Source organism: Hyaena hyaena, unplaced genomic scaffold (genome assembly GCF_003009895.1).
Source record: "Hyaena hyaena isolate Hyena2069 unplaced genomic scaffold, ASM300989v1 scaffold_52, whole genome shotgun sequence".
Classification (NCBI taxonomy): domain Eukaryota; kingdom Metazoa; phylum Chordata; class Mammalia; order Carnivora; family Hyaenidae; genus Hyaena; species Hyaena hyaena.
The window spans coordinates 1,807,194-1,832,429 of record NW_024080684.1 but is presented as its reverse complement, the minus strand read 5'-3'; the positions used below and the strand labels follow the sequence as shown (position 1 = coordinate 1,832,429).

The window sequence follows — 25,236 nt, the reverse complement described above, 5'->3', positions numbered from 1 at the left end:
TTAAATGCAATGGATGAGTCACTCATGACTTGATATTTTTTTAAGTGATAACTAATACTCCCTTACTTTCTAGGCCTCAAGAACCTGTTAAGTAAGACTATTTAGAGCAGCATTTAGATAACCAAACACATATCAGGAAAATTCTTCCCATCAAAGACTTTGTCCTTTGTCCAGTCTACTGAATGAGGGCCAGATGCTTTCTTCTACTGCAATTCTCACCATCCACCTCTGGGGGTCCCCATCACATCACCTTCTGATATGGTGTGTCAGGCATGAAACACATTTTTAAATGTTTGCATAACTAATCCTTCGAAAATTTTTAAGATCAATAAATCCTATGTCTTTTTAGGCTGGGATGCAAAATATGAAGAAATCTATTTTGCTTCTAAATGCCAAAAATTACAAATTGCTAGAGGTTAACAATACGTTATCAATATAGTAATATAAGCTGCTGTTATCTTCAAGGGATATGGAAGTTTTGTTGTTTATCTTCCAAATTACTAAGATCCTAATACCCACTGTCAATAATAGCAACTACATGGATGGGATATGTAGCACAAGGTCAAAGACCAAAACAAGATTCTATACTACCAATAACTCAGAAACTCAACCTTTAATCTCTCTTAATGATAGGGGTTGAAAGGATTCCTACAAATATTTTTGTAGGGTTTAATCCAGTATGTCTACATCTACTCTTTTTGTTTATCCTAGAAATCTAATATGTTCACATGACTCTGCAAACACTAAACAAGAATGGATGATGACTAGGCTAAACGTTAATGCTAATGAACTATATGTTGCACTGCAATTTATTTTGAACAGAAAAAACACAAGTGAAATACTAGTAATAACACTAGTAAAACTTAAACACTAGTAAATCCTAGGTTTTTAAAAAAATGTCCAACCACCATGGTACCCAATGTAGTTTGTTATACAGCTATAAGGTTGCCACAACATACATCACTTAGTTTAACCATTAATTAATAACAAATTACCATTATTCTTAAGTTTGGATTATACGTGTGTGTATATACTCAAACATACCCACTCCAATAGCACATCATTCAGGAGAATAGCTGGCATATCCCAGGCTCTTCCCTAAGTTCTCATACTTTAGGGTGCATCAGAATCACCCGAAGGCCTCCGTTAAAGCTGACTGCTTGTTTCCTTCCTAGAGTTTCTGGTTAGGTGTACAGAGAGACCCAGGAATCTGCATTTCTAACAAATGCCCAGGTGCTTCTGGGAACCCCTACTGTGAGTCTCCAAAGGCAATTACAAAGACAGAGAAACGGAGAGAGAATGAGAAAAAGAGAAACATGCAGTTCTGGGGAAGGAGGCAGCAGATAAAATGGAATACAGTTATTTCCTTCCATCCTGACACCTGCCCTTTATCTTGCTGGTCAGAAAAAAACTAAGAAATCAACAAAGACTTCTCAAATGACAATTAACTGACACACAAACCTTTTCATGCTTAAAAGCCTAGATAGATTGTTCCCATTATAAAGTTTAGAAAAACAATACTGCCAGAAACTCTTCAGCCTTTCAATACCCCTAGATGGGACTACTTTCAAGAAGACACTGAAAAGGCACAAAAGTCAATTAATTGAGTTTTCCATATTAAAAACAACAATGATCACCAGTAAATCATTGGTGAGCAATCATAATTAACAAACTTTTACAACATGCAGAAAATGTACACTTATTAGAAACACTGTGTTTGGAATTTCTCAAACAAGTATTAAAATTTTATTTCAAAGAAAGTTTTTCTTTTTAAGTTACTGAGCCACATAAAGGGAAAATATTAATTTTATTAGAATTTGAACAAATGTTGCACAAAGAAAACATTTTAACAAAATCACATGGTGGCATAACAAACAAAAAAGAAAACAGCTAAAGATGTGTAAAAGAAACATAAGGTGGAAAACTGTTAAACATCTCACGATCCAGTGTGGAAACAAAAAGTCTGAACTTAAAAACCAAACAAGCACAACCATAAAACAGAAAGTTAATGTTTGTGCTATCCTAACCAGACACATTCTTCAGCAAAACTTTAAAAGGCAGAGTTATATTTTACAGTATTTGATATCTTATTTCTGACCTTTTTCACAGAAATAGTGTAGAATTCAATCTCATAGTTGAAAGTTTAAACACATAGAAATAGTTATTCTACTAATTAAAATGACAGGTGAGGCAAAACAACTGATTAGTCTTTAATGCTATATTTTTAACTGTAATAAAGATGTGACCCATCCAGAAGAAGTCTTTAGTAGTTCAGAGTTCCTTTCTAATGCCCAAGGAACACCTCTGCCCAGCCTGGCTGCCATGTATGGTAATCAAGACCTGGGTCACAACAGAGCATTCTCAGGGACAAATGTAAGAAAAGAGGACACAACAGAAGTTTGATGTTATAGCAAAATAACTTGTCACCACTTCAGGCTACTAAATGCCAGAAGTTACTTAAAACAAATTACTTAAGTGTATGTCCCCATCTCTGAAATTTAATTCTAAATACGGACACCGTATATTCATTTTTTAAAACTGGTTAATTAACATCAGGTTAATTATAGTGTATATCAAATTGAAAACTACAATAAAATACCTCACCAGTAAGACTTTGAGTATTTTTCTGTTATGCCCTGATCTTTACACAAAGATGCAATTCTTACTATTTTGGTAGAGAAGTCTATGGGAAATAAACTTGGAAATGTTTTCAAGAGATTGTCAACCAAGACAGGTTTCTCTATTTCAAGATTGTCATCTTACAAAGACACCAAATTTCACATTGTTAAACGTCTTAAAGGAACAGTTGTGATTTTTATAAACATAAAAAGGCAAAATTTTATATGCTTAGGAAAGAAAGTTAAGCCCTTTGCATTCTGAATATTTGAAATTTATTCAAACAATGTGCCCAATCCGAACTTTAAATGAGGTATATTTTCTTCTCTCCAAATATCAGAAACCTAGCAAATACAGAATATGATGAACAGTTTCCAATTAAAATAAGTTCAGAGGCTTTTTGTTTTCACTTTAACCTGTCATAAAACACATTGCCATGAGTCTTTGGATGTGATGTCCAACAAAAACAAAAGTTGCAAATGGTCACTCTCTGTTATGAGAGTTGCAAATATAGAAGGTGAAAATATTTTTGCGTCTTTTTAAAACATGATAAATGCATTACCAAACATCAGTCATGATTTTAAATATTACATAAATATATATTAAAGATCATCTATGTATCAACAATTGTGTAAGGGGAGCACTAAAAAATAAAAATTTTATAATGATCTTATGGCAGTCCTTAAGCAACTGAATGTTTTTATCTGAAAAACGTATGCTGAAAAAAATCTGATTCAAAGTTTTGCTTTTTGAATGCATGGGTTATAACCCACAAAAAACATGAGGAATAAATTGTTTGGTCAGGATCTCGTTAGTTTAAGAAGCAAAAAATTTAAAAACCAAGATATGCACACCATTAAAAATACTAATTCTGAAAATTATGTAGCTAAAAATTAAATCACCCTGTCCAGCAAGTTCCAAAAATTTCACACATTTCAAACATTAAGGCAACTTTTTTCCAACTAAACAGTACTTTATAAAAATATATGTCACTTCAAAACATTATATACATAGTGGCAATAAATTTAGCTAGTTGTAATCTTTAATACATTGATAAAGTGTCACATATGACAAATTTTACTAGGTGCTTGCATGTATGTGCAAGTGGAGTTACACTTTCTAAAGTACAGGTTTTAAAACAGAGCGAAGTGAGCGTCCTTCTTTAGTGAGTTCTCGGGTCACACACATACACGGCAGTGGGATGGCTTCCTCCCGTTTCTCCACAACGTTGTAAGTGCATTTCTTCAAGTGGTCAGCCATGCTTAGGATGTCAGCAAACTTCCATTCATTAACAGAACAAAATGCAGTACTGAATCGCCATACCTAAAAGAAAAGTCTACTTCAGATTTAAACAAGTCAATTTACAAGAATCAAAACACACTTCTTGCTCCAACTGCAGACATTTGTACTGTTAGAGAAATAGCCAATACAATGTTTCCAGCAATTAGCTATAAAACTGTAAATGAATAAATCCATTTGGAGGCAAATCTGTTTACCAAAACCTATAAATCACTTCTATGACACCATCATCTCAATAAATGCAGTAACCAAAAATAAATAAATAAATAAATAAATAAATAACTCAACATTGAAAACTACATCCAACTTGACTTATTAAGCCAATTTTTAAAAAATCATAATCTTGTAAATTCAGAGCTACTTCCTAAAATAATATATTGCACACTCTTTCATCCTGCCCAACTGGCCATACAGAACTATTCAGAGTCTGGAGATATTGACAACACATGTGTTTTTTTTCCCCCCTAAGTTTTTCTCCCATTCCTATTATACTATACGGAGTATGCCAAAAAATACACTATTTCTAAGTACTAAAGGTACTTAATAATATTCATGAATACAGGCACTTCAATTTATTCAAAATGTTTCTGAAAATGTACATTAAAAAGCTTTTGTAAAATGAATCACATTTTATTCCAGATCATTGTAAAATGCATTTCTAGGCAAAATATTCACTTGCTATCCCTATTCATGTGTCTGTTGGTAAAAATATGGGCTACTTTCCGTTTTGCTCTCTCAGCAGCTCCAAGCCCTGAAACAATGTTACCTTACTGGTCCAGCAATGACAGTAGTGACTCCTTCTCATCTTTACAGTTTTAAATATAGAGCTATGTGAACACAGGTAGCAAGCACGAATGGAGGACAGACTCAGGTAACAAGCATAAATGGCACAGATCACAGGCCCTGGCATTCTAGCTAAGCTCGTCAACTCTAGAAAGCAGCAGATTTCAGAAAAGCCCTCAGCACTCATTAGAGCGTCTCAGATAAGGAGGGCAATGTCTTCCAGGGTGGCCAGATGCCTTCAAATTCTATGGGAACACTTTCATTTTTCAGCTGGAATAGAAACCACCACTGTTCAGCACAAAGGGTACTTACTTCCTATACTGCTTGGGGTTATACCAATTATGCCTCCTGCATGGAGTTATTTCCTACGAGTCCTAGAGAGTAGCTAACAACAGACATTACAGATGTCACTAGCATCCCTTACAATCCCCTATACCTATGAAACTACAGGAAGAATTAGTAGTTTGGTTAAACTTTAGCAGAACAAATTCATGAAAGATTCAATGGTGGCAGATGGCTTCCCTACTTCCACACGATTAAGTCTGGTGAAACAAAGTCAGGAGAAAATGGATGATTCCCACCTCCTGGTGACAAGGTTTCTTAGTCATGGGCCAATTTTTCTCTCAAAAGTATTCCTTAAGTACGTTAGTGCCTGCTATATGGCAATGCTGTGTTAGGCGGTAGATATTTTGGTTCCCAGAGAGTCTCACTTCTCAAGGAACTTACAGTCTTATGAAAGAAACTGACAATGCATTCATGAATTACAGAAGACCAGAGAATGCTCCAGTAGGGCAAACATACTAGGGGAATATAGTGGGGTGCCACACGAACACAAAGCGGTGCACCTCCCTGAAGGCTTTGGTGGGGGCTGGGGATTCCAGAAGGCTTTCTTGAGGAAGATCTGTACAGTAAGCAGGAAATACAGTGGGATGAAGAAAGCAAACTCCAGAGAAAGGTTCCCTAGGTCTGAATCCATCAATTAGTTGGACAAGTTACTTAACTTCTCTAAACTTCAGTTTCTTCATCCATAAAATAAGGACAGTAGATTAAATAAGTTAACAGAAGTAAAATGCTTACTAGCAAATTGTCAGGCATATTGCAAATGTTCAAATGTAAGTACTGTGTTAGGGACAACATATTCAAAGGTCGTAAGGCAAAAAGGCAAGACAGAAAACATCAGGAAACTGTAAGTAAATCAACATAGCTGGAATATAAAATAACAAGAGGTATTGAAGATGTTAAGATTTATAATATAAATCTTAGAATTTAAGACTGTAAAAAAGTCCTAAATGTTTCATTAAGGAATCTTCCTCTATCTTGGAACAATGAACAAACATTGAAGTTTTTAAGGGGCACCTGGTTAAGCATCCAGGTTCAGCTCAGGTCATAATCTCATGGTTCGTGAGTTTGAGCCCCATGCTGGGCTCTGTGCTGACAGCTCAGAGCCTGAAGCCTGCTTCGGGTTCTGTGTCTCCCTCTCAATCTGTCTCCCCCCACATCCTGCTCATGCTCTGTCTCTGTCTCAAAAATTAATAAACATTTGAAAAATATATATATTCCTGGGGCGTCTGGGTGGCTCAGGTGATTGAGCATCCAACTTCAGCTCAGGTCATGACCTTGACATTTTTGCATTCAATCCCCACACTGGACTTGCTGCTGTCACCCTGTCAGTGCAGAGCCCAATTCAGATCCTCTGTCTCCCGCTCTCTCTGCCCTTCCGCCACTCATGCTCTCTCTCAAAAGATGAAACATTAAAAACTATTCTTTAAAACAAGAAACATATTTCCCACTCTAGTCCTTACGGAGAGAATATGCTGGAAAGGGACCCAATTAGGAACAGAAACCCACCTAGGCTACTGTGGTAAGCAAGAGAGAGCTAAAGGGAACAGAGCTAAGGAAAAGGCAGTGGAAACTGTAAAACAAATCTGAGAGGTATGAAGAAGGGAGACTCAGGACTTTGTCATTACCTAGATATGGAAATAAAACAAGTCAACCCTACCTCCCAAATTCCTAGGTTAGGCAATGTGGTAGATGATAAGGCCACCTGCTGAGATTAAGAGGGATAAAGACAGAGAGTAGGTTGGACATGCTGAGTTTGATGGATCTATGAGATAATCAAGTGGAAATGTCCAGGAGATGCATGTATGCTCTGGAGTTCAGAAGAAAGTAGCCAGGATACAGATGTGTAAGGAATCTGTGTAAGTGATGGCAATTTAAACTCCAAAAGTAGATGAGATTTTCTGCAGGAATAGAATTCCCAGAAAATATTTCACCTCATAGGTCAATACTAATGGGCAAGGACAAAAAGAGACCACGCACGGAGTATCCCATCCTAAATGGAAGAAAGATACCAAGTATGAGGTACACGATAAATACAAAACCTTCTGCCACCAGAATTCCCATTTGGGGAAAAAAATGATAAAATAGTGTATTCATCTGTTGGTCAAAGCTTCAGGAGAACACAAAAGATGCAGAATTCTGAAAAACGGGAGCGAATGAATAAAAGTCAGAGAAAACCTAAGGGTGATAAGAACACAGTAGCTAGAAATTTGAAACCTGTGCAACCTAGGTGAAATTTTTTCCATTTTATAAAATACAAAATGTCATATTATAAATGTTCTAAAATGAAAATCTGCAATAAAAGATACTTGTAATGCCTTCTAGTTTCTCTTAGATGATGTCTCAGAAAGTGGGCAAAAGTAGGGTCACCTGGCTGGCTCAGTCTGTGGAGTGACTCTTGATATTAACATTGGGAGTTTGAGCCCCATGATGGGTGTAAAAATTTCTTAAAAAAAATAAATTAAAAAATTTTCAAGATAAAAAAGAAGGTGGACAAAAGTAGACTTTTCACAAGAGGAAATGGTAGAGCCAGGATTTGTTCCCAGGTCGGCCCCAATCCCCAGCACAAGCCTCCTGTATGCAACCCTCTCTTGTCAGTCCTACACCCAGAGCCCCCACCTCCAGGATCAAGTCTGACCCCCTACTCTTACCTCTTGACTTCAACCTAACACATTACCACACGTATCCATGTATGCTCTCTAGCCCCCCAAATACTCCACCGGTCACTGACTAATGGTAGCACTTAACTTTTTTTTTTTTAATCTCCATTTAATTTCTACCTGAAATAACCAAATTCCAAGAAAGAACTTGCTAGGAATGGAGAGAAACTGCCAAGTGTAAGCAGTGAAAACCCTTGTCCTGCTTCCTCCATTGTCCTATGGTGAAAATGTTTCAGACGGAACTCAACACAGAAGGTGGTTAACATGGACTCAAAAGGAGTTGTTACAGAAAAATTAAGTACACAACTGCTCAAATGAAAAAACAGAAGTGGCCTCTGCTACATTAGAATCTAATAGTAGGATGTCTGCAGTAAATATGTGATTATAACAAATAATTTTAACCTAGTCTTCCACTAACTATCATTATTTTTAAAAAGTCTGTCATATTGAAGTATAAGGATGGTCAATTTTTCAACAAGATCTTAAATTTATTAATTCTGCAACATTAAGTGTCTACCATATGTCAATTGAGGAAATGATACAGTGGAGATTAAACTCACCTTTTCTTTTATTTGCCATGATGAATTTCCTTCTGGATACTTCTTTTTCCCCCATTGCAGTATGACCATTCCACGAGACTGAAGCAGGCTGCCACACACATCCCTCATTAACTTGGATACACATGAGAGCTGGCATAAACTGAAGCCATCAAGAAAGCCTGCAATATGTTGTAGGACCTCAAAAGGAAGACTACTTAGATGGTCACTATGTAATCCCAACACACAGTTTCTAGCAGGCTCCACTAATACTGTAGATACACAAGGCTGAACTCCAAATGACCTCAAATGGCGGTCATGTATAATCTTTGCTCCTTGTGTTGACGGACAAAATCTACGCTGAGAGTAGGTACAACCATAATATGCTAAAGGACACCTCTGTTCCATCCAGCCATTGAGTCCAGCATGAATGTCACCATGCACGTTCTTAAAATGTGAAGAAAATTCTTTTCTTCTAAATAACTGTCCACAAACAAATGTAAACATTGAACGCTGCTTGGGTTGGTACCTAGCGACACATTCCAATACTAAATCCAGCCCAAGTGTCTGAAAAGGACTTGGATTTGAAAGCTGTGGATTGGCATGATCACAAGCTGAAGCTGAAGCTATCTCCCCAACCATTGTATTTGTAGCTAATATTGCAGATGGAAGTGAAAAAGTCTGAGTCCCAAAATCCACGTGATAAACATCAACCATGCGACTATCAGATATACCCCTCCCACCTGGAGAATCTCCCAGACAAAACAGTAATGCTGCTGTGATTAGGTCTATTCCTTGGAGGCCCATTGGATCTTCTGCAACTTCCAAATCTGATGTATCTACTGCTTTATCTTCTTTTGGTTTAGACCAATATGAATTAGAAAGAAATTTGAATGGAGGAGGATGACTGAAAGATAAGACATCCACACTGCTCAAGTCCCCTAAGTCTACTTTTCTCCAACACAATTCTTCATCCTCACCATCTGGCATGAGGATATGCTGAACTGTACCATTAGGCAAAGCACTGGATGGTATGACTTCCCTAAGTTGTGCTGCTACTGAAAGTGAACTGGAAGGATCTGAAGTGCCATCTGACGCTATACATTCTCCATTTGTTAAGTTACTTTGTTTTGAATCACCATGTAATTTCTGATTTCTGTCTATGGCCTGCGTACATATATTTTCCAAAGAAAAGCCATTACAAAGAGCAGAAGCGCCGTAAGAACTGGCATCGGAGTCACACAGTAAGTCACTTGAACCATTTTGTTCAGACTGGACACTCAGACCTGTGTCACTGTGGTCAATTCCACCCACTGCTCCTATCTCATCCTCGAAAAGATGGTCCTGGTCTTTCAAGTGTCTATTCTGCAAGCTTGCTCTGGCATTTTGCTCTTCATTCATTTCATCTGGGGAAGCGCAAAGACTTGTACTTAACATGCCAATGTCTCTGGTGGCGGTATTCAGGATATCTAAGGCAGCAGCCAAACTTCTGGTTGTTTCTACAGTAGCTTGGTAAAGTGCACCATACGATTCTTCATCAACAGGTACCAAACCATTAGTATGTGGTACTTCTGGGACACTTGGTTTAACTGAGATTTGTTCTCTAGGTTCTGCCACTTTATCAGTTGCCTTTGACATCATGGTGGCTACTTTGAGAGATTCTAAGAGCATCCTTTGGTCTTGAAGGGCCAAGGCCATATCTAATTGTGCCACTTCATCGACATCTCTGCTTAGATTTTCATACGATTTCCGATCTGCATAACTAACTGGCCATCGGTTCCACTCCATAGTACAGCACACCACACTTGCAGGACACATTTCTAGATGTTCAGCAACTTTATTTCGAGCCATTGTAAACGGACATCCGAAATCACTATTTAAGCAAGGCACTCGTTCAAATGGACATAAAAGTCGATGCTCATCAGCTTTACAAGAATGGAAAACTGCTCCACAAACCAATGGACAACCAATTAGGTCACAGGAAATCCCGGGCTCTGGTCTGGTCATACACCGTCTACTGACACAATTCACACAGTGTGAATGCTGCAGCTCCTCCTCCATACTGGCAAGTCCAGCTCTAGTTGTTGAGACGGAAAAAAGATACGAAGTTAGACAAAATGTGGTCAATTTTTAAAAACTGCTGAATAACATAAATCAAATCATAAAGGTGTACTGACTTATTGTAGGATGAAATATATAAACACACTTAAGTTTATTTTACGTATAATCAGTCCATCTTGAAACAATTTAAGCACTTCAAATAACAAATGCAGTTCATTTTCATGTATCATATGCCTAAAAGGCCAAATGTTTCAAAATATAATACTTGAATTCTAGTACACTGTGTAGTACATAAAATGATGCCAAAAAACAAATTAATGCATATCTAACATAGATTTCCAAGAATGCTTTAGCTTTTATTTTTTTGAAACTGATTCTGAAGCACCCATACTGCAGAAACCTCATCATATTCCTAGAAGGGAATGACCTGAATATCATGAATATACTTATCTAAAAGTATTAGAAGGTTTCCTTTTATTCTCTCTAAATATATGAATTCATTTAGGATTTAATCCATTGATCACTCCTTCTATATATCACCACAGTGAGCCTTATTTCGTACAGGGAATTTACCCAGAAAATGTAAGTTCCATTTCCAGTTTGTGGTTATAGGCAAATCACTTACTTCTGAGGGTCACAGTTTCCATTCATTTATTAAACATCTGTTTACTGTTTAACTACTCTGTACCAGGCACTGTGTTTGGGGTGGCAATATAAAGATTATTAGTAAGACATGGTGCCCCCTTCCCAAGGAACTACTTACAGCAGGTCTGAGACACAACAGTAAAAATCATTATTTTGTGATCAATTATTATGTGATCAATTTGACAGAAGTAGAATGGTTAACACAGAGAAGATAATTATCAGCATGGTAGGGACTAGAGAAGAATTCACAGTAGTCTTGAATGATGGGAAATCTTAAGCATAGAAGGGGAGAGCTGGAAAGGTAGGGAAGTATTCAATACTGAAGTAACAATATATGTAAATGCAGAAAAGCAAGAACTGGCAAACATGTTCAGGGAATCTCAAGTTTCTTCGTATTGCTGGGTCACAAGGTGAAATGCTACATAGCTGGGGGAGATGAAGCAGGATGCTAGAAATAAAGCAAATCATTAGGATTGTGCTTATGCTACTCTCAGGAGGTTGGACTTCGAGTAATAGGAAGTCACTGAGGATCTGAGCAAAGTAATAGTAACTATAAAATATTAGGAGGGGTTTGCAGATACCTAATGGTCTTTCCTGCTTTTATCAAGAAAAATTTATACAAAAATAAGAGAAAACATCAGCAAAATATACTGATTTAATTATAATTACTGACACTACTCCCTGTATTTCTTTTCTGTAATCTTCAACGTCTTTATTGGCTTGTTCCTATGAGCAGTAAAAACTTGCAGAATGATTTCATTTTAAAAAATCTAAATAATAAAACATTATCCCCCTTTTACTACCTTTCTTTTTTCCTAGTCAAGCTTCAGAAGGAAAAAGAAAAGAGAAAAAAAAGAAAACCAAACCTTCAAACCTCCCGTGTACTCTTCAGCCCTCTAATCAGGCTTTATTTTTACCACCAGTCATTAAAACTGCTTTGAGATCCTCAATGCCAAATCCAAAGAGCATTTTTTTCCAGACATCCTCTTCCTTGGCCATTTCCTTTATTATGCTGATTACTCCCTCCATTTTTGAACTATTCGTCTTTCCTTTAGTTTTCAAGATGTCACATTTCCCCGGTTCCGCCCCCCACCACCACCCCCATCTCCAGTTATTCCTTAATCTTTTCTTCTTTTTTTTTTTTTTAATGTTTTATTTATTTCTGAGAGAGAGAGGGAGACTGCGTGAGCAGGGGAGAGTCAGAGAGAGAGGGAGATACAGAATCTGAAGCAGGCTCCAGGCTCTGAGCTGTCAGCACAGAGCCCGACGTGGGGCTCGAACCCACGAACCGTGAGATCATGACCTGAGCCAAAGTCGGACGCTCAACCGACTGAGCCACCCAGGCGCCCCTCCTTAATCTTTTCTTCTAAAATATTTCTCTTCTTCAGGGATCATTTCTTGCTCATTCTATACATTCCCCCTGGGTGCTCTCAATTTCTCAAAAGCTTCAATTGCCACCTATATGCTGAAAACTAATCTATACTGCTTGCCCAGATCCCTCTTCCAAACTCTACACCCAACCGCTTATTCTACATTTCTCTTCTATATGGCATGGGCAACTCATCACATTACCCAAATTAAATTGCAGTGTAATAGTTATAATTTTCTAGGTAAGAAGTTGATTCTTAGCCTATTTTCTTCACTTCAGTGCATAAAAGATTACTAGCTCTCTGACATGTTTTTCCATAAATTTTATCTGGGTTCAAGGTGGCTAATGTAAACTAATTACTCCCAACTTTGCTATCTGTTTTTCTCCAGTCCAGGGTTGATTTTTGTCAAACAGTAACAAAAGTCTACCTAATACTGATAGAGCTTTTGTGGATTAAGGAGAAAATTCTGAGTTGCTATTATGCCACTTACTGATGTCTGGAGGGAAAAAAAACCAAAGCACACATTTAACAAGAAAACTATATTTTTAAATTGTATTTAAAAAAACAATTATGAATTAAATATTTCTGAACGTTTATCCCCATAAATTGTACAGGTTAAGACAGAACCTATATGGTAAACACACACATGCTAACAGAGTCATAATAGAAGAAATGACAGACTAATTACAACAAACATTTGTAAATTAAGCAGCGGTTCAAAGAGAAACGTTAGTAAGAATTAAGACAAATTTTATTGAGTGATTAGATTGTGAAAACAGCTGTATCTTTCTTATTTTGCAACAAGACTGAGTTCATCTCACATGCTGAGGGTTATAAGCTGGACTGTTACTAAGAGAGAACCTAAAAATACAAGCAGTTCTAAAGAAGTGGCCACTGCTCTCGTAACTTGTAGAAACACTTTATGTTATGTGCACATCACATGACCACAGCAGGCAGAACACATCTCAAAAACATCACTTAATTCTAAAATAGCAATTGCCACAAACAACTAAGTTAAATGCAAAACAGAGACCACTTTGAAAGGAAGACATAGAAGGGATCTCAAGGTTCAAAAAATAAATAGCTTGTTCCACACTACTCCCCTCAGAATAAGAGAAATGTTTTTAAAGAACAAAAATAAAAGCATCCACAGCAATGAGTCTACAATATTTACTTACTGAAGTGGACTTCGAAGGGAAAAAGAGCACTGACTACGTACCAATTTTACCCCTTATGTATATATCATTTCACTTAATGTCCCTTAATCCTCACAACAACCCAGAGAAAATGGACGTTCAGAAAGGTTTAAGTGACTTGCCCAAGGTCATCTACCTAGTACGTGGTAGAGCTAGGATTTAAGTCTATACCTGATCAATGCACATGGACAACAACAGATATGTTTACTCATAAAAGCTTAAGAAAATAGGCAGCACTTCAGTAACTGGTGATCCAATTTTAAGATGTTATTTGAGGAATGGAGATTACACAACTTTGCGTGTAGTTTATTCCAACACTTAGTCACCCCTGCGGTCAAGAAAGTCTTTTTGGTCCTTTGTAATTACAATAGCATGTAACTTCACTTTGAACATAGTGTTTAAAACTACTATTAAAATAACCTACATTTGTAATACTCAGTATAAACTTATGGAACAAGAATATCAATTTAACAATTCCCAAAACAGCTATACAAAGTAGGAATCAAGTTTAATTCCATTTTACAAGTAAATACATTAAAAAAATAAGTTAAGAAAATGTGCTAGATAATGCCCAAAGAGTACTCTGGGGATAGAACCCTCAGCTTAAAAATTTTAAACTTCCAGACCCATTCTTTTTCTAATCAAGATCATCACCAAATTAACTATGCCTCCATGAAGTATTCTGCAATTGCTCCTAAATCATGAGAAATGGGTTTAAAGCATCCATCCCTCACTGATCAGCTGAATGACACAGCAGACCCAGTAGAAAACACGCTGCTAAAACTGAGGCTTCAAATTAAAGATAAGCTTAACCGAAAACTCAATATTAAGTTTTCTTAAACTCTCTTTAAAAGAATTTTAACATTCCAAATAACATCTCTTTTAATTTACCCTTAAAGTTAAATGACTGGAAAAAGTCTCATTGGACTAGAAAATATCTGTAAATGATTAAATGCTTTACAATAGTTTCAATTTTCTCCAACAGAAATTCTTGGCCAACTCATACTCTCTGACGGACAAGCAATCCATAAAAATAGTTCTAAGACATGGCATTCTCCTGTACAGTGAAATGAGGCCTTGTCATTTAAGCTATTTCTAGACCTAAAAATAATTGTCCTCAAAAACCCATTTCTTTATTTTTCCAAATTCATTAAAATAAGTAAGGCGATAAATAAACAAAACATCACAAGTTAGCATGATGTTAAATCACTATAAGTCAAGTCGCCCAAAGCACTTAACGCTTTGGGCTATGTATGCCTCTGTGAGCAAGACCTGTGCACACACATGCATACCTCTCCCCGCCTCCCCCTCCCCAATTGCTGCCTCAAATCTTTAGGTCTCAGCTTCAGTGTTACTTTCCACATACCAAAAGCAAGGTATGGATCCCATATTATGCGGTGGGCTCAGTACATATTGCATTCTTCTCTGATAATACCAGTCACAATTCTTTAAATAAACCGTTATCCTTTAATAACTTTAGTAACTACCCTCCAGGAAAACTTTACACTCCATGAAGGAGACAGAACCATCTCTGTCTCATCCATTCTTGTGTTCCCTGTATTCTAGACTGTGCCTAATTGGAGCTTCACTTATTTTAGAAACATGAATAAATGAAAGAATTATACTACAAGAAATAGCCACATGGACTCCAAAACAAAACGAGATTCCTGATTTCATGTGAATCCACAGACTTCACACAAAAATACAACCTTTCAGACTTAGTATTAGACAATCAGATTGTGCCCAAATTACCTCACTGTACCAGCTATAAAAAGTCCATAGTGCTCAAACACTTACTGAGGACCTAAGTTATATGTTCCAAGCACTATATATAGAGTAAATTGTCTACGAAAAAAGCAAATCAAAGGGAAAAGAAAGTCAAAGTTAATTTCAACCTTCCATTATTTTAAAAACTTTAAAAAGTGGTGTCATAAAAGGCACAGAAGTCAATGTTTACTTGTATATTGTTCCACTATTTTAACTCCCTAATCGACTTTGCGTTCTGGTTACTGGTTACTTGAATATAGAAGCATCAGTTTCAAAAAGAAAAGCAGAGAGGGGCAGAGGTGTGTGCACACATGCACGTGCCTGAGTAGGCATACAGTTAAGAAAAGAAGCTCAAAAATGGAAGCAGCATCAGTCTACTACTTAATATTATAGCTAATATGGTACTAGGTGAAACATAATTCCACTTAATAAAATGTTGTTTTAATGTAAGGCTAAAATGGAAGTACAGACAGACATGTACTATTAGTTAACACAAGCAAGTCTACAACTGAAATCTGACATTTAGCAATCAGTTCTAAGCAGCTCCAAGCAAGTTTCAATCTTCTTGTACAGTCGGAGGCACTAATCATAGTAATACAATTAACTGTACAAGTTATATTAAATACAAACACCTGCTGGGTGATTTGAGGATCAAGTGCAATCAGTTTTAAAAACCATAAGAAATCTATAACCTCAGTTGGACATCTTATTTCACTGGTTTAAACAGGGGTGGGAGGGAGAGTGGCAGTGACTAGGCAAGATTGAAAATCCACTATCATTTAACTTCCAACTCAAAGCACATGCCTTCCTGATGAGTCCAAAATGGCTAAGGGGTTACACTGTACACACTCTTTGCATTAGATTTTGGTTCTGACTTTTTATTTATAGAATGATGAATCTAATTGTATGGAATTTTTTTCAAATGTTTAACCATTCTAGTTTTGATATAATCAAAACATTTATCTTCTAGTCTAAATATAATCATGAATAGCTTATTTCAAAGTTAAAGTTCTAACTGCTTGCAATGCTCTCCACTAAATAAGCAAATGAGGCTGTTACCGACTTATATCAAATTAAAATATTAATAAATATCTAATACACAGGCCAGAAGCTATTTGAATTTATACTCAGATAAAACTAATCCACCCAAATGGTGGTACTCAGCTTACTGAAAAGAGCATCATGGCAGAGGGGAACGGGCTTCTAAGGAAATCTCAGCTTTGTGACCTTGAGGCTATTACTCTACTGTGAAAACCACCTAGAACTCTATAAAGGTTGGTACAATTAAATGTGTCCAACAAGATACAATACATTCCTCGGAAAAGGATGTACTTCACTTTACACGACAGCCATATTTACATACACAAAGCTTAATGTAAAATAGTGTTTTATATCAAGTCATTTATAATTATAAAACTTATAAAAACCAACAGTATGAGTAAATAACCTATGTCAACATTATCCACACACAACACAACCTTTCTGTAAAAGATTTCCAGACTGGGCTTTAACTGGGGTATGCTTACCTGTAATTATCTAGCTGCCTACAACACAGAAACCATTAGTCTAACGCCAATCTCCCATAGTTCATCAAAGTGAACTTGAAACGAAGAATTTTATAAAGCTTTTTCATTGAAGAGTTTGTCAAAGAATTCTACAGATACAATGTCCTTTTAATGAAACTGTCATAGGAAGTCAGTTAAAAGATATATCCAAAATCATACAAAATACCACAGGGCCTATCCTACTGAAAGTCACATTTCAGTAATATAGTACAGTATTATCAAAGAGCAAACACATTAACCAAAGCGTATGTGGTGACCTTAAAGTACCCCTCTAACTATATACATTATCTCAAAGTATTATTGCTCTTTAATAAGTATTGTATTAGGATACTTTGTATTTTTTAAAAGTCTCCAATGGTAAAGATGGAGAAATATTGGGTTGAAATTAAATACCTAGCCCACTCGTAATGCGTAACAGCTTGCCTATATCGGAAACTTTAGTTCTCTGGTAACACTCACAAAACTTCACCCACTAACATTTCCAGAACCGCACAAAAAAGCTTATGTCACTGCATTAAAGTACTAGGTACAAACAAACTGGCAACTTAAAAGTTGCCAAAACACCATGTTTTCCTCAATTAAGCTTCTGAAGTGAGAAACAGTGACTAAGCATAAAGAACAGTGATTCAGCGAAAACTGCACACCGAAAAATTAAACCCTGAAAATTCCTAAGCAAACATTTTATGCTCTTCTTTTCCCTTTGCTGCGTCGATCACTGGGGTGTTACTTTGTAAAACCTTAACAAATACGAGCAAATGCAATATCTGTTCATATACCTTCTTAGATCTCTAAAGGATACAACACGGTATTGGAATGCGGCAAAAAAAAAAAAAAAAAAGTTTAAAAAGTTTGGGAGGTTTGTATTTAAAGAGTTTTAAGTTACTCTACACGGATATCAAAATGCCCATAAATAGCTTCCTTCTGGATCAGAGTCAACCAAGTAATTATGGAATAAAAGGTCAATTCCTTCCCAACCATCTTTTATCTGGGACTTACGACACGGCTGAGAAAGAAAAACAAGGGAATGGAGTACAAGTCCATGGTAAACAACATACTGCTCTGCCCGTCTACCTCTATTCTCCCAAATACCCACGTTATAAACACACTCAGAGGAGACTACTTTGCGTTCAACGCGCACTCCATGGCCCCCTTCCAAGCACGGTTCCACGGACAGGACACAAACAACTTGGAAGTGGCCATGCCCCTCAGATCCAGACAATCAGGAAGTTTCTCTTTAATAAGGGCTCTCAGCGGCTAAGACTAAGATCCGCTCACTACCATGAATGGAAAAGTTACCAACTTCACTCATCCCGTGAAGACAGTAAATAATGCCTCCCAATCTTCCTAAATTTAACCCGTCTGTCCCCAAACGACCCAAGTTTTCAAATGGCAAAAGGAAAGAGGCCGGTTTTTTAACGTTCTGAGGGTTTCCCAAGTCTACCTCCCGCGTCACCCCTCCCTCCCCAGGGCACGGACACGCCAGCCAGGTGACACGGGGGTCGGCGGTGGGTCGCCATTGCTGACCGCCTGCCTCCACCGCGGCCCGGGCAGGACGACCTGCGCGGACGCCCACGCCGCGGACGCCCTGTGGGCGCGCCAGGCCGGCCGGCCCGGGACCCGCGGGGCCGGCGCGAGCCGTGCTTACCCCGCCCCAGGCCCGGCCCGCCGACCCCAAGGCCGCCGCCGCCGCCGCCGCCGCCGCGGGCCTCGCACCGCCCGGCCGCCGCCTCAGTCCTCGGCGCAGCCGGCCTCCCGACACTCACCGCCCCGCGCGACCGAACCGCGGCCCAGGCCCTGGCTGCCGAGGCCGCCGTGCCCGGCTGCTCCGCGCGATCCCGGCCGCTCCGCGCCCCACACCCCCGTGCGGTCCGCCTCCTCCGGGCCTCTGAGCCACGCCGGGCCGCCGCCTTTTCTCCTCGGCTCCAGCTCCTCGCCTCCTCCCCTGACGGCCGCCCTCCTCGCGCGCCCCGCCCCGCTCCGCTCGGCCCCGCCCACCCGGCCGGGCCGGGCCTCCGGGCCCGCTGCAGTCCCAGCGGGGACGCGCACGCTGAGCCCGGCGGGGACGCGCACGCTGAGCCCGGCGGGGACGCGCACGCTGAGCCCGGCGGGGACGCGCACCCCCCCCACTGATGCTCCAAGGGAAGCGAGCGGAGTGAGGGGTCTCTGCAGTCCTGGGCTTCGAGCGTCCAGCCGGGGGATTCCCGCTGGGCCCCACGTGGCTCCTCCCTGACAGTGCTAGTCCAAGTCTTGTAGGACCTTAGACTCTAGTATTCCTGGAGGGAATCCTAGACCCGTACTTTTGGAATTGAGGAAACGGGCCCAAGTAAGGTGTCTTGTTTATCTCCCTAAATTGTAGGATTGGCTGCAGATCCCTTAATTCTTGGTGCGGTGCTCTTCCCCTTTACGTCATATTTAGGAAGAAGCGAGCAGCCCTCGCTGAATCTGTAAAGATCGCTGCCACACGCATTTCTGCCTGAGAACTCCATGCACCCGGGTCCTGTAGCTTAGTGACCCTTGTAGGGTTCTACCTATCCCGGAACTGAGCTCAGCCCAGGATTCAGGCTTTGTGAAGCTTTACTGGAGCCCAGGCAGATAGCCCACCACGACCTGTTTCTGTAAGGGACAGAGGCATTCCACACACAGATCACAGCAGCAAGGGTGTCTGCTTGGAAAAGTGACACAATCGAGCTGGAAGGATGCCTTGAAGCCACTTCCGCTGGAGACTTTGCAAATGATTGAGGATTAAAAAAATATCACATGGCCATATCAAAGAATTAGGGTCCATTATCCTGCTACTACCACCAAGCCTTGGTCTAAGGCCAAGAAACTGATTCAGAATCCTGGGTTTGGGGGCGGGGGGTATGTCTCAACCCCTCACGCGTACTCTTGTGTCCATTCCATGGGCTCCTGCCTACTCCCAGCGCAAGAGAACTATGATAAAGAGAAAATGGCTCTAATCCTGGCCTTGCGGATGAGGCAGAGATCTGAAAACACTGTTTTGTAATCCTTTTCGTGGCTACCATTTGACCGTCTTGGAAAAGATAGATCACTAGCAATTTGCTCTCCTGCGGAGAAGTGACTAAGACTTTTAGATTTTAAAGACCACTATTTTTAAAATGAGGAAAGAACTTAGATTACTAGCTTTTAAAAAATATTAATTTATTTTTGAAAGAGGGAGAGAGAACAGAGACAGGCAGAGAGAGAGTGAGAGAGACAGACACAGAGAATCCCAAGCAGGCTCTGCACTGTCAGCACAGAGTCCAAAGTGGGGCTGAACCCAGAACTGTGAGATCATGACCTGAGCGAAACCAAGAGTCAGATGCTTAACCCATTGAGCCACTTAGGCACCCTGATTGGTAGCTTTTTATTGTGTTAAGATAGTAAAAATTGCACTGCTCATATTAATTCCTCATTTCATAAAGAAAGGAGATTTTAACACTATTAGCAAGGACATAATCACAGAGTAAAGGTCAGTTCTTTAAATGAAAAAAATTTGCTTTCTGAAAATTTCAGTCTGTTTTTTCTTATTTGGTCGTATTTGGCTGCAGATGGACTCTGGTCCTCAGTCCATACTTTAAGAGACAAAGATCTAGGCAGAAAGGATAGCGGAACAGACAGGATGACCTCATGGGAGAAGACACAGATGTGGCTACAGTCTTATGCCTGTTTGCTGTCCTGGATTGAGTCACGGGATCTGCCCTTTGCCTCAGTTGCTTTCTTTCAAAATGAAGTGGCTCGAATAGATGCTCTTTCTAGCTTTAAAGCCTCATGGTTCCGTGGCACCTAGGTGGCTCATTCAGTTGAGTGTCTGACTCTTGATTTCAGCTGAGGCCATGATCCCACAGTTATGGAATCGAGCCCCGTGTTGGACTCTATGTTGAGTATGGAGCCTGCTTAATATTCTCTCTCTCTCTCTCTCTCTCTCTCTCTCTCCTTTGCCCCTACCCAGCTTACATTCTCTCTCTCTAAAAATGAAATAAATCTTGGGGTGCCTGGGTGGCTTAGTCGGTTAAGCGTCCGACTTTCGCTTAGGTCATGATCTCGCGGTTCGTGGGTTCGAGCCCTGCGTCGGGCTCTGTGCTGACTGCCAGCTCAGAGCCTGGAGCCTGTTTCAGTCTGTGACTCCCTCTCTCTCTGACCCTCCCCTGCTCACGCTGTCTCTCTCTCTCCTAGAAATAAATAAAACATAAAAAAGACAAAAAACCTTCCTGATTCCATAATTGTACTTATTAAAATCTGGAGCTTTCCCCATTTACTAAATCACCTAGCTGATACTAAGTCACCCCCTCAAGCTGAGTCATTCAGGCTGTAAACTTCAGTCTTCTTTGCCCCTTCCAGCTCAGTAATTTTCCATGTCCAGGCAACCAAAAAAAAAATCCTTTCTTCCTGTATTTCCTATTCATTCCTAGTTACCATCCTAGGCAAATTTGGCTTTCTGCTGTTCCCTAACCAGTCCTTCTTCCTCCAATGTTTCTATGTTATGTCTCTCTTCAGATATCTGTAGTGACTAGTGCCCATGGCTAAAGCTTCAACTCCTGCCTTCAGTTGCTCAAAGAAAATCATTCTACCCTGATTAGCTTCTTTTTTTTCTCCACTAAATATCATACGTAGCCCAATTCTAAGTCACCTTTGCCCATGGAAGGATAATGCATGAACTTCTTCTCTCTTAAGCTCTAGCCCTCAGTGAGGGACTTCTGTAGCGTACTATTTATTTTCGGCACTTTGACTTATGCTTCATGCCACTGTTACCTGTTTCACAAATAAATGTCGGCTTACAGATCATCTCAAACCCCTGGAAACATGTTTTGCATTGTTTTTATATCTCCCCTCAGTGTCTAATATCCTACCATGCACATTGTAGATACTTAATGAATATTTGCTACTTTGAAAACCAAGTGTGTACTTCTGCCATTTCATCCTACCCCCACTTTCATTTTCTGTCCTATGTTCTAACCCCTCAGATAGATTTCTCTTAGTTTTCTTTCAAGGAAATTTATCTGAAACTTCAGTGGCAAGCAGGAAGAAATGTCAGGAAACACAGGTTTCCCCAAATATGCTCTCCTATCTAGTATACATGTGGTTGACATAGACTTGTACAGCAAAGCTATTATCTGTGTGGCTTAATTACCCAGGGGAGGGAAAGGGACCCTGGAAATTTAAGTACAAAAAGAGCTCTTACTATAGGACATTGTTGAAATTATCTACCACATGTATTTTACTGTTTATCTATTTTTAAATGTTTATTTATTTGGGGGGTGAGAGGGGCAGAGAGAGAGGGACAGAGGATCCAAACTGGATTTTACACTGACAGCAGCGAGCCTGGTGTGTGGCTCCAACTCACAAACCATGAGATCATGACCTTAGCCGAAGTTGGATGCTCAACTGACTGAACCACCCACCCCCTGTAACGTGCATTTTAATGTTTCACAATTGCGTAGGTTTCACCTACCTACTGCCTTCTTTTAGAAGGAAGCCCCCTACAGCTCCTTAAACTACATTCCGCAGACTGTCTCACCCTGGCTTAGATGAATCATAGCTCCAAGTGTTTCTTCCTAGTGTTTTTCCCCCATTCTCAGGATGGGGGAGATAAAAGAACCATAAGAATATAATAACACCACAAATAGAAGTACAAGGCCTAGACACCAGACTAGATGATAAGAGAGAGAAGTTGCCAGAGAATGCAAATTCAGTTGATAAAGCCAATTCAACAAGCAGACAAATCGTTCTTCCCTTTGTTCAGTGTCAAGCAAATGACATCAATGTACAAGAAGGTTTTCTTTCCCAGTTAGACCAGCCCACACTCAGGTAGCCCAGGGACCAAGGCAACGGATAAGTCAGGACTGAAGTTAAGTCATGTGCTAATTAAGGAAAGCATCATTGGCCAGAGACAAGTGTAAGAAGGTGGGGGCTGATTTGCAGCTGTGAAATCATGGGACAATCGGAATTCCCAGCTGGGACTGCGGTGGGAAATACCGTTCCTCTTTTGTGATATGCTCCTAAAGAATTATAAGAGAGAAAGAGCCACTTTGAATCACCTAATTGCCAGAGATTAGAATCTAATATCTGTAATTATAATTTCTATATAAGTTTCTTTCAAGTATAAAGAATATGACAATTAACATACAATTATATGATAATTTAGAAAGAGCCTGCCAAGGATAATATTCATAACCCCAAATCAACCTTGCAGTTTTCTGTAAATAATCAAGGGAATTTGAACCAAGGAAGCATGGAATGTTGGAAAATGTAGAAGACTCAAGTACTGTTTCTGTACACCACAGACTCACTCCAGGACACTGTTGAAATTTATCATGTGCATTTCAATGGTACATAATTTCAGTTATTATAATTAGGTTTATTAATATAATTCCTAGCATACAGAATATATGCCCATTGTCCAAATAAAGGAACACATAAGTAATTCTATTCCCAGAAAGGTTGTTGATTGCCTCCAAGGTGTTGTATTTATGTTTCAGGCATCTACCACTAGATGGAACTAGATTGTACATGAGCAGATACACAGGTAGTCTTCTCTCAAGTGGAGGTAATGAAGTAGCCTTAATCAATTGTCTACAAATATAAATGCAATTTTGTTCAGCAAACCTCACTTTTTGGAGGTGATATTTAATTTCTAGGTATAAATTTCACATTATTCAAAGAAATTTCACATGCATTAGATATCTGGGAGAAGCCACTTTAAATTTACCCACAAATGAGTCCACAATTCAGTGCTCATCCTGTATACTCTGAATTTTATTTATTTATTTATTTTAAATGTTTTATTTATTTCTAGGAGAGAGAGAGAGAGAGACTGCGTGAGCAGGGGAGGGTCAGAGAGAGAGGGAGTCACAGACTGAAACAGGCTCCAGGCTCTGAGCTGGCAGTCAGCACAGAGCCCGACGCAGGGCTCAAACCCACGAACCGCGAGATCATGACCTAAGCGAAAGTCGGACGCTTAACCAACTAAGCCTCCCAGGCGCCCCTAATCCTGTATAGCCTGTTCAATTGCTCTAGCAGCAAAGTTGAATGCCTACAGCTAACTGACATGCTAGTAACAGGAAGTGGGCTCAGAGGGAGTTCTAAGAGTCAGAGAAGCACAGTGTTACTAAATTTTTACGTAGTAAAAACAGCCCATCGCTGTTGCTGCCTGAAAATGGAAGAAGTAGGGTTACCATATCTTCTGATTATTTTTGTAAAAGCTCCTGGAAATTTAAATAGTTGTGTCAAAGCCGCCTCATGTTTTTTCCACATTTTTTGAAACCCTCTGTTGGGTAAAAGATCAGCTACAAAAAAGCCTACATCTTCAACAATCCTTGTCTTAATGACTCATCCAAAAGATGATAAAATACAAGTACATACTTATTCCTATGGGTAGCCAATTCTCAAACCACTTGAGTCTCACCTTCCTCTGAAACTAGATTTCCTGTGCTCAAATGCTGGCTTGTCTGTTAGTTTCTAACGTGGTCAAGTGCTATAAATTGAATGTTTGTGTTCCCCCTAAAAGTCATAGGTTGCGACCTAATCTCCGTGGTTATAGTGTTAGGAGACATGACCTTTGGCAGGTGAGCCCTCATGAATGGGATTAGTGTTTTTATAAAGAGACACACAGAGCTTCTTGGCCCCTTCTGCCATGTGAGATTACAGTGAAGTGGGTTCTTACCAGACACTAAATCTGCCAGTGTCCTAGTCTTTTTGTTTTTATTTTATTTTATTTTTAATTTCTAGGAGAGAGAGAGAGAGAGACAGCATGAGCAGAGGAGGGTCAGAGAGAGAGGGAGACACAGACTCTGAAACAGGCTCCAGGCTCTGAGCTGGCAGTCAGCACAGAGCCCGACGCGGGGCTCAAACCCACGAACCGCGAGATCATGACCTAAGCGAAAGTCGGACCCTTAACCGACTAAGCCACCCAGGCGCCCCCTGCCAGTGTCATAGTCTTGCACTTCCCAGTTTCTAGAATTGTGAGGGGGGGAAACGTCTGTTGTTTATATGCTACTCAGTCAATGGTACTTTTTTACATTCACCCGAAAGGGTTAAGACTAAGTATGTTAGTTAACTTCTCCTTATGTGCCACACAGACTCTGAGATGGCCCCAAATGACTCATGTCTCCTAGTATGTATGCTTTGTATAATTTCCACCTTGAGTGGGGGCAGGACCTGTGACTTGCTTCTAAGCAGTAGACTCTGTCAAAGGCATTGGGCTATCACTTCCATAATCAGGTTACAAAAGATTGTGACTTTTGTCTCACTGGCAGACTCTCCCCTTGATGGCTTTGATGCTGGGGAGGCCCATGTGACATGAAACCGAGGGTGTCCCCTGGACAACAGACAGCTACGAATCAAGGCCCTCGATTCAAAGCACCAAAGGAATCTTGCCAACAACCATGTACATGAAATTGGAA

General features: G+C 39.6%; 1 protein-coding gene across 1 annotated transcript; it reads right to left on the bottom strand.

The window, feature by feature from the left end:
* Positions 1-1,854: 1,854 nt before the first annotated feature.
* Positions 1,855-18,744, bottom strand: FBXO30 (F-box protein 30). The gene is made up of 3 exons (XM_039230914.1): positions 18,601-18,744; positions 8,258-10,310; positions 1,855-3,939 (listed from the first exon to the last, which is right to left on the bottom strand). The coding sequence occupies exons 2-3, from the start codon at positions 10,292-10,294 to the stop codon at positions 3,736-3,738; spliced, it is 2,241 nt and encodes a 746-aa protein (XP_039086845.1). The 5' UTR covers positions 10,295-10,310; positions 18,601-18,744; the 3' UTR covers positions 1,855-3,735.
* Positions 18,745-25,236: the final 6,492 nt, after the last annotated feature.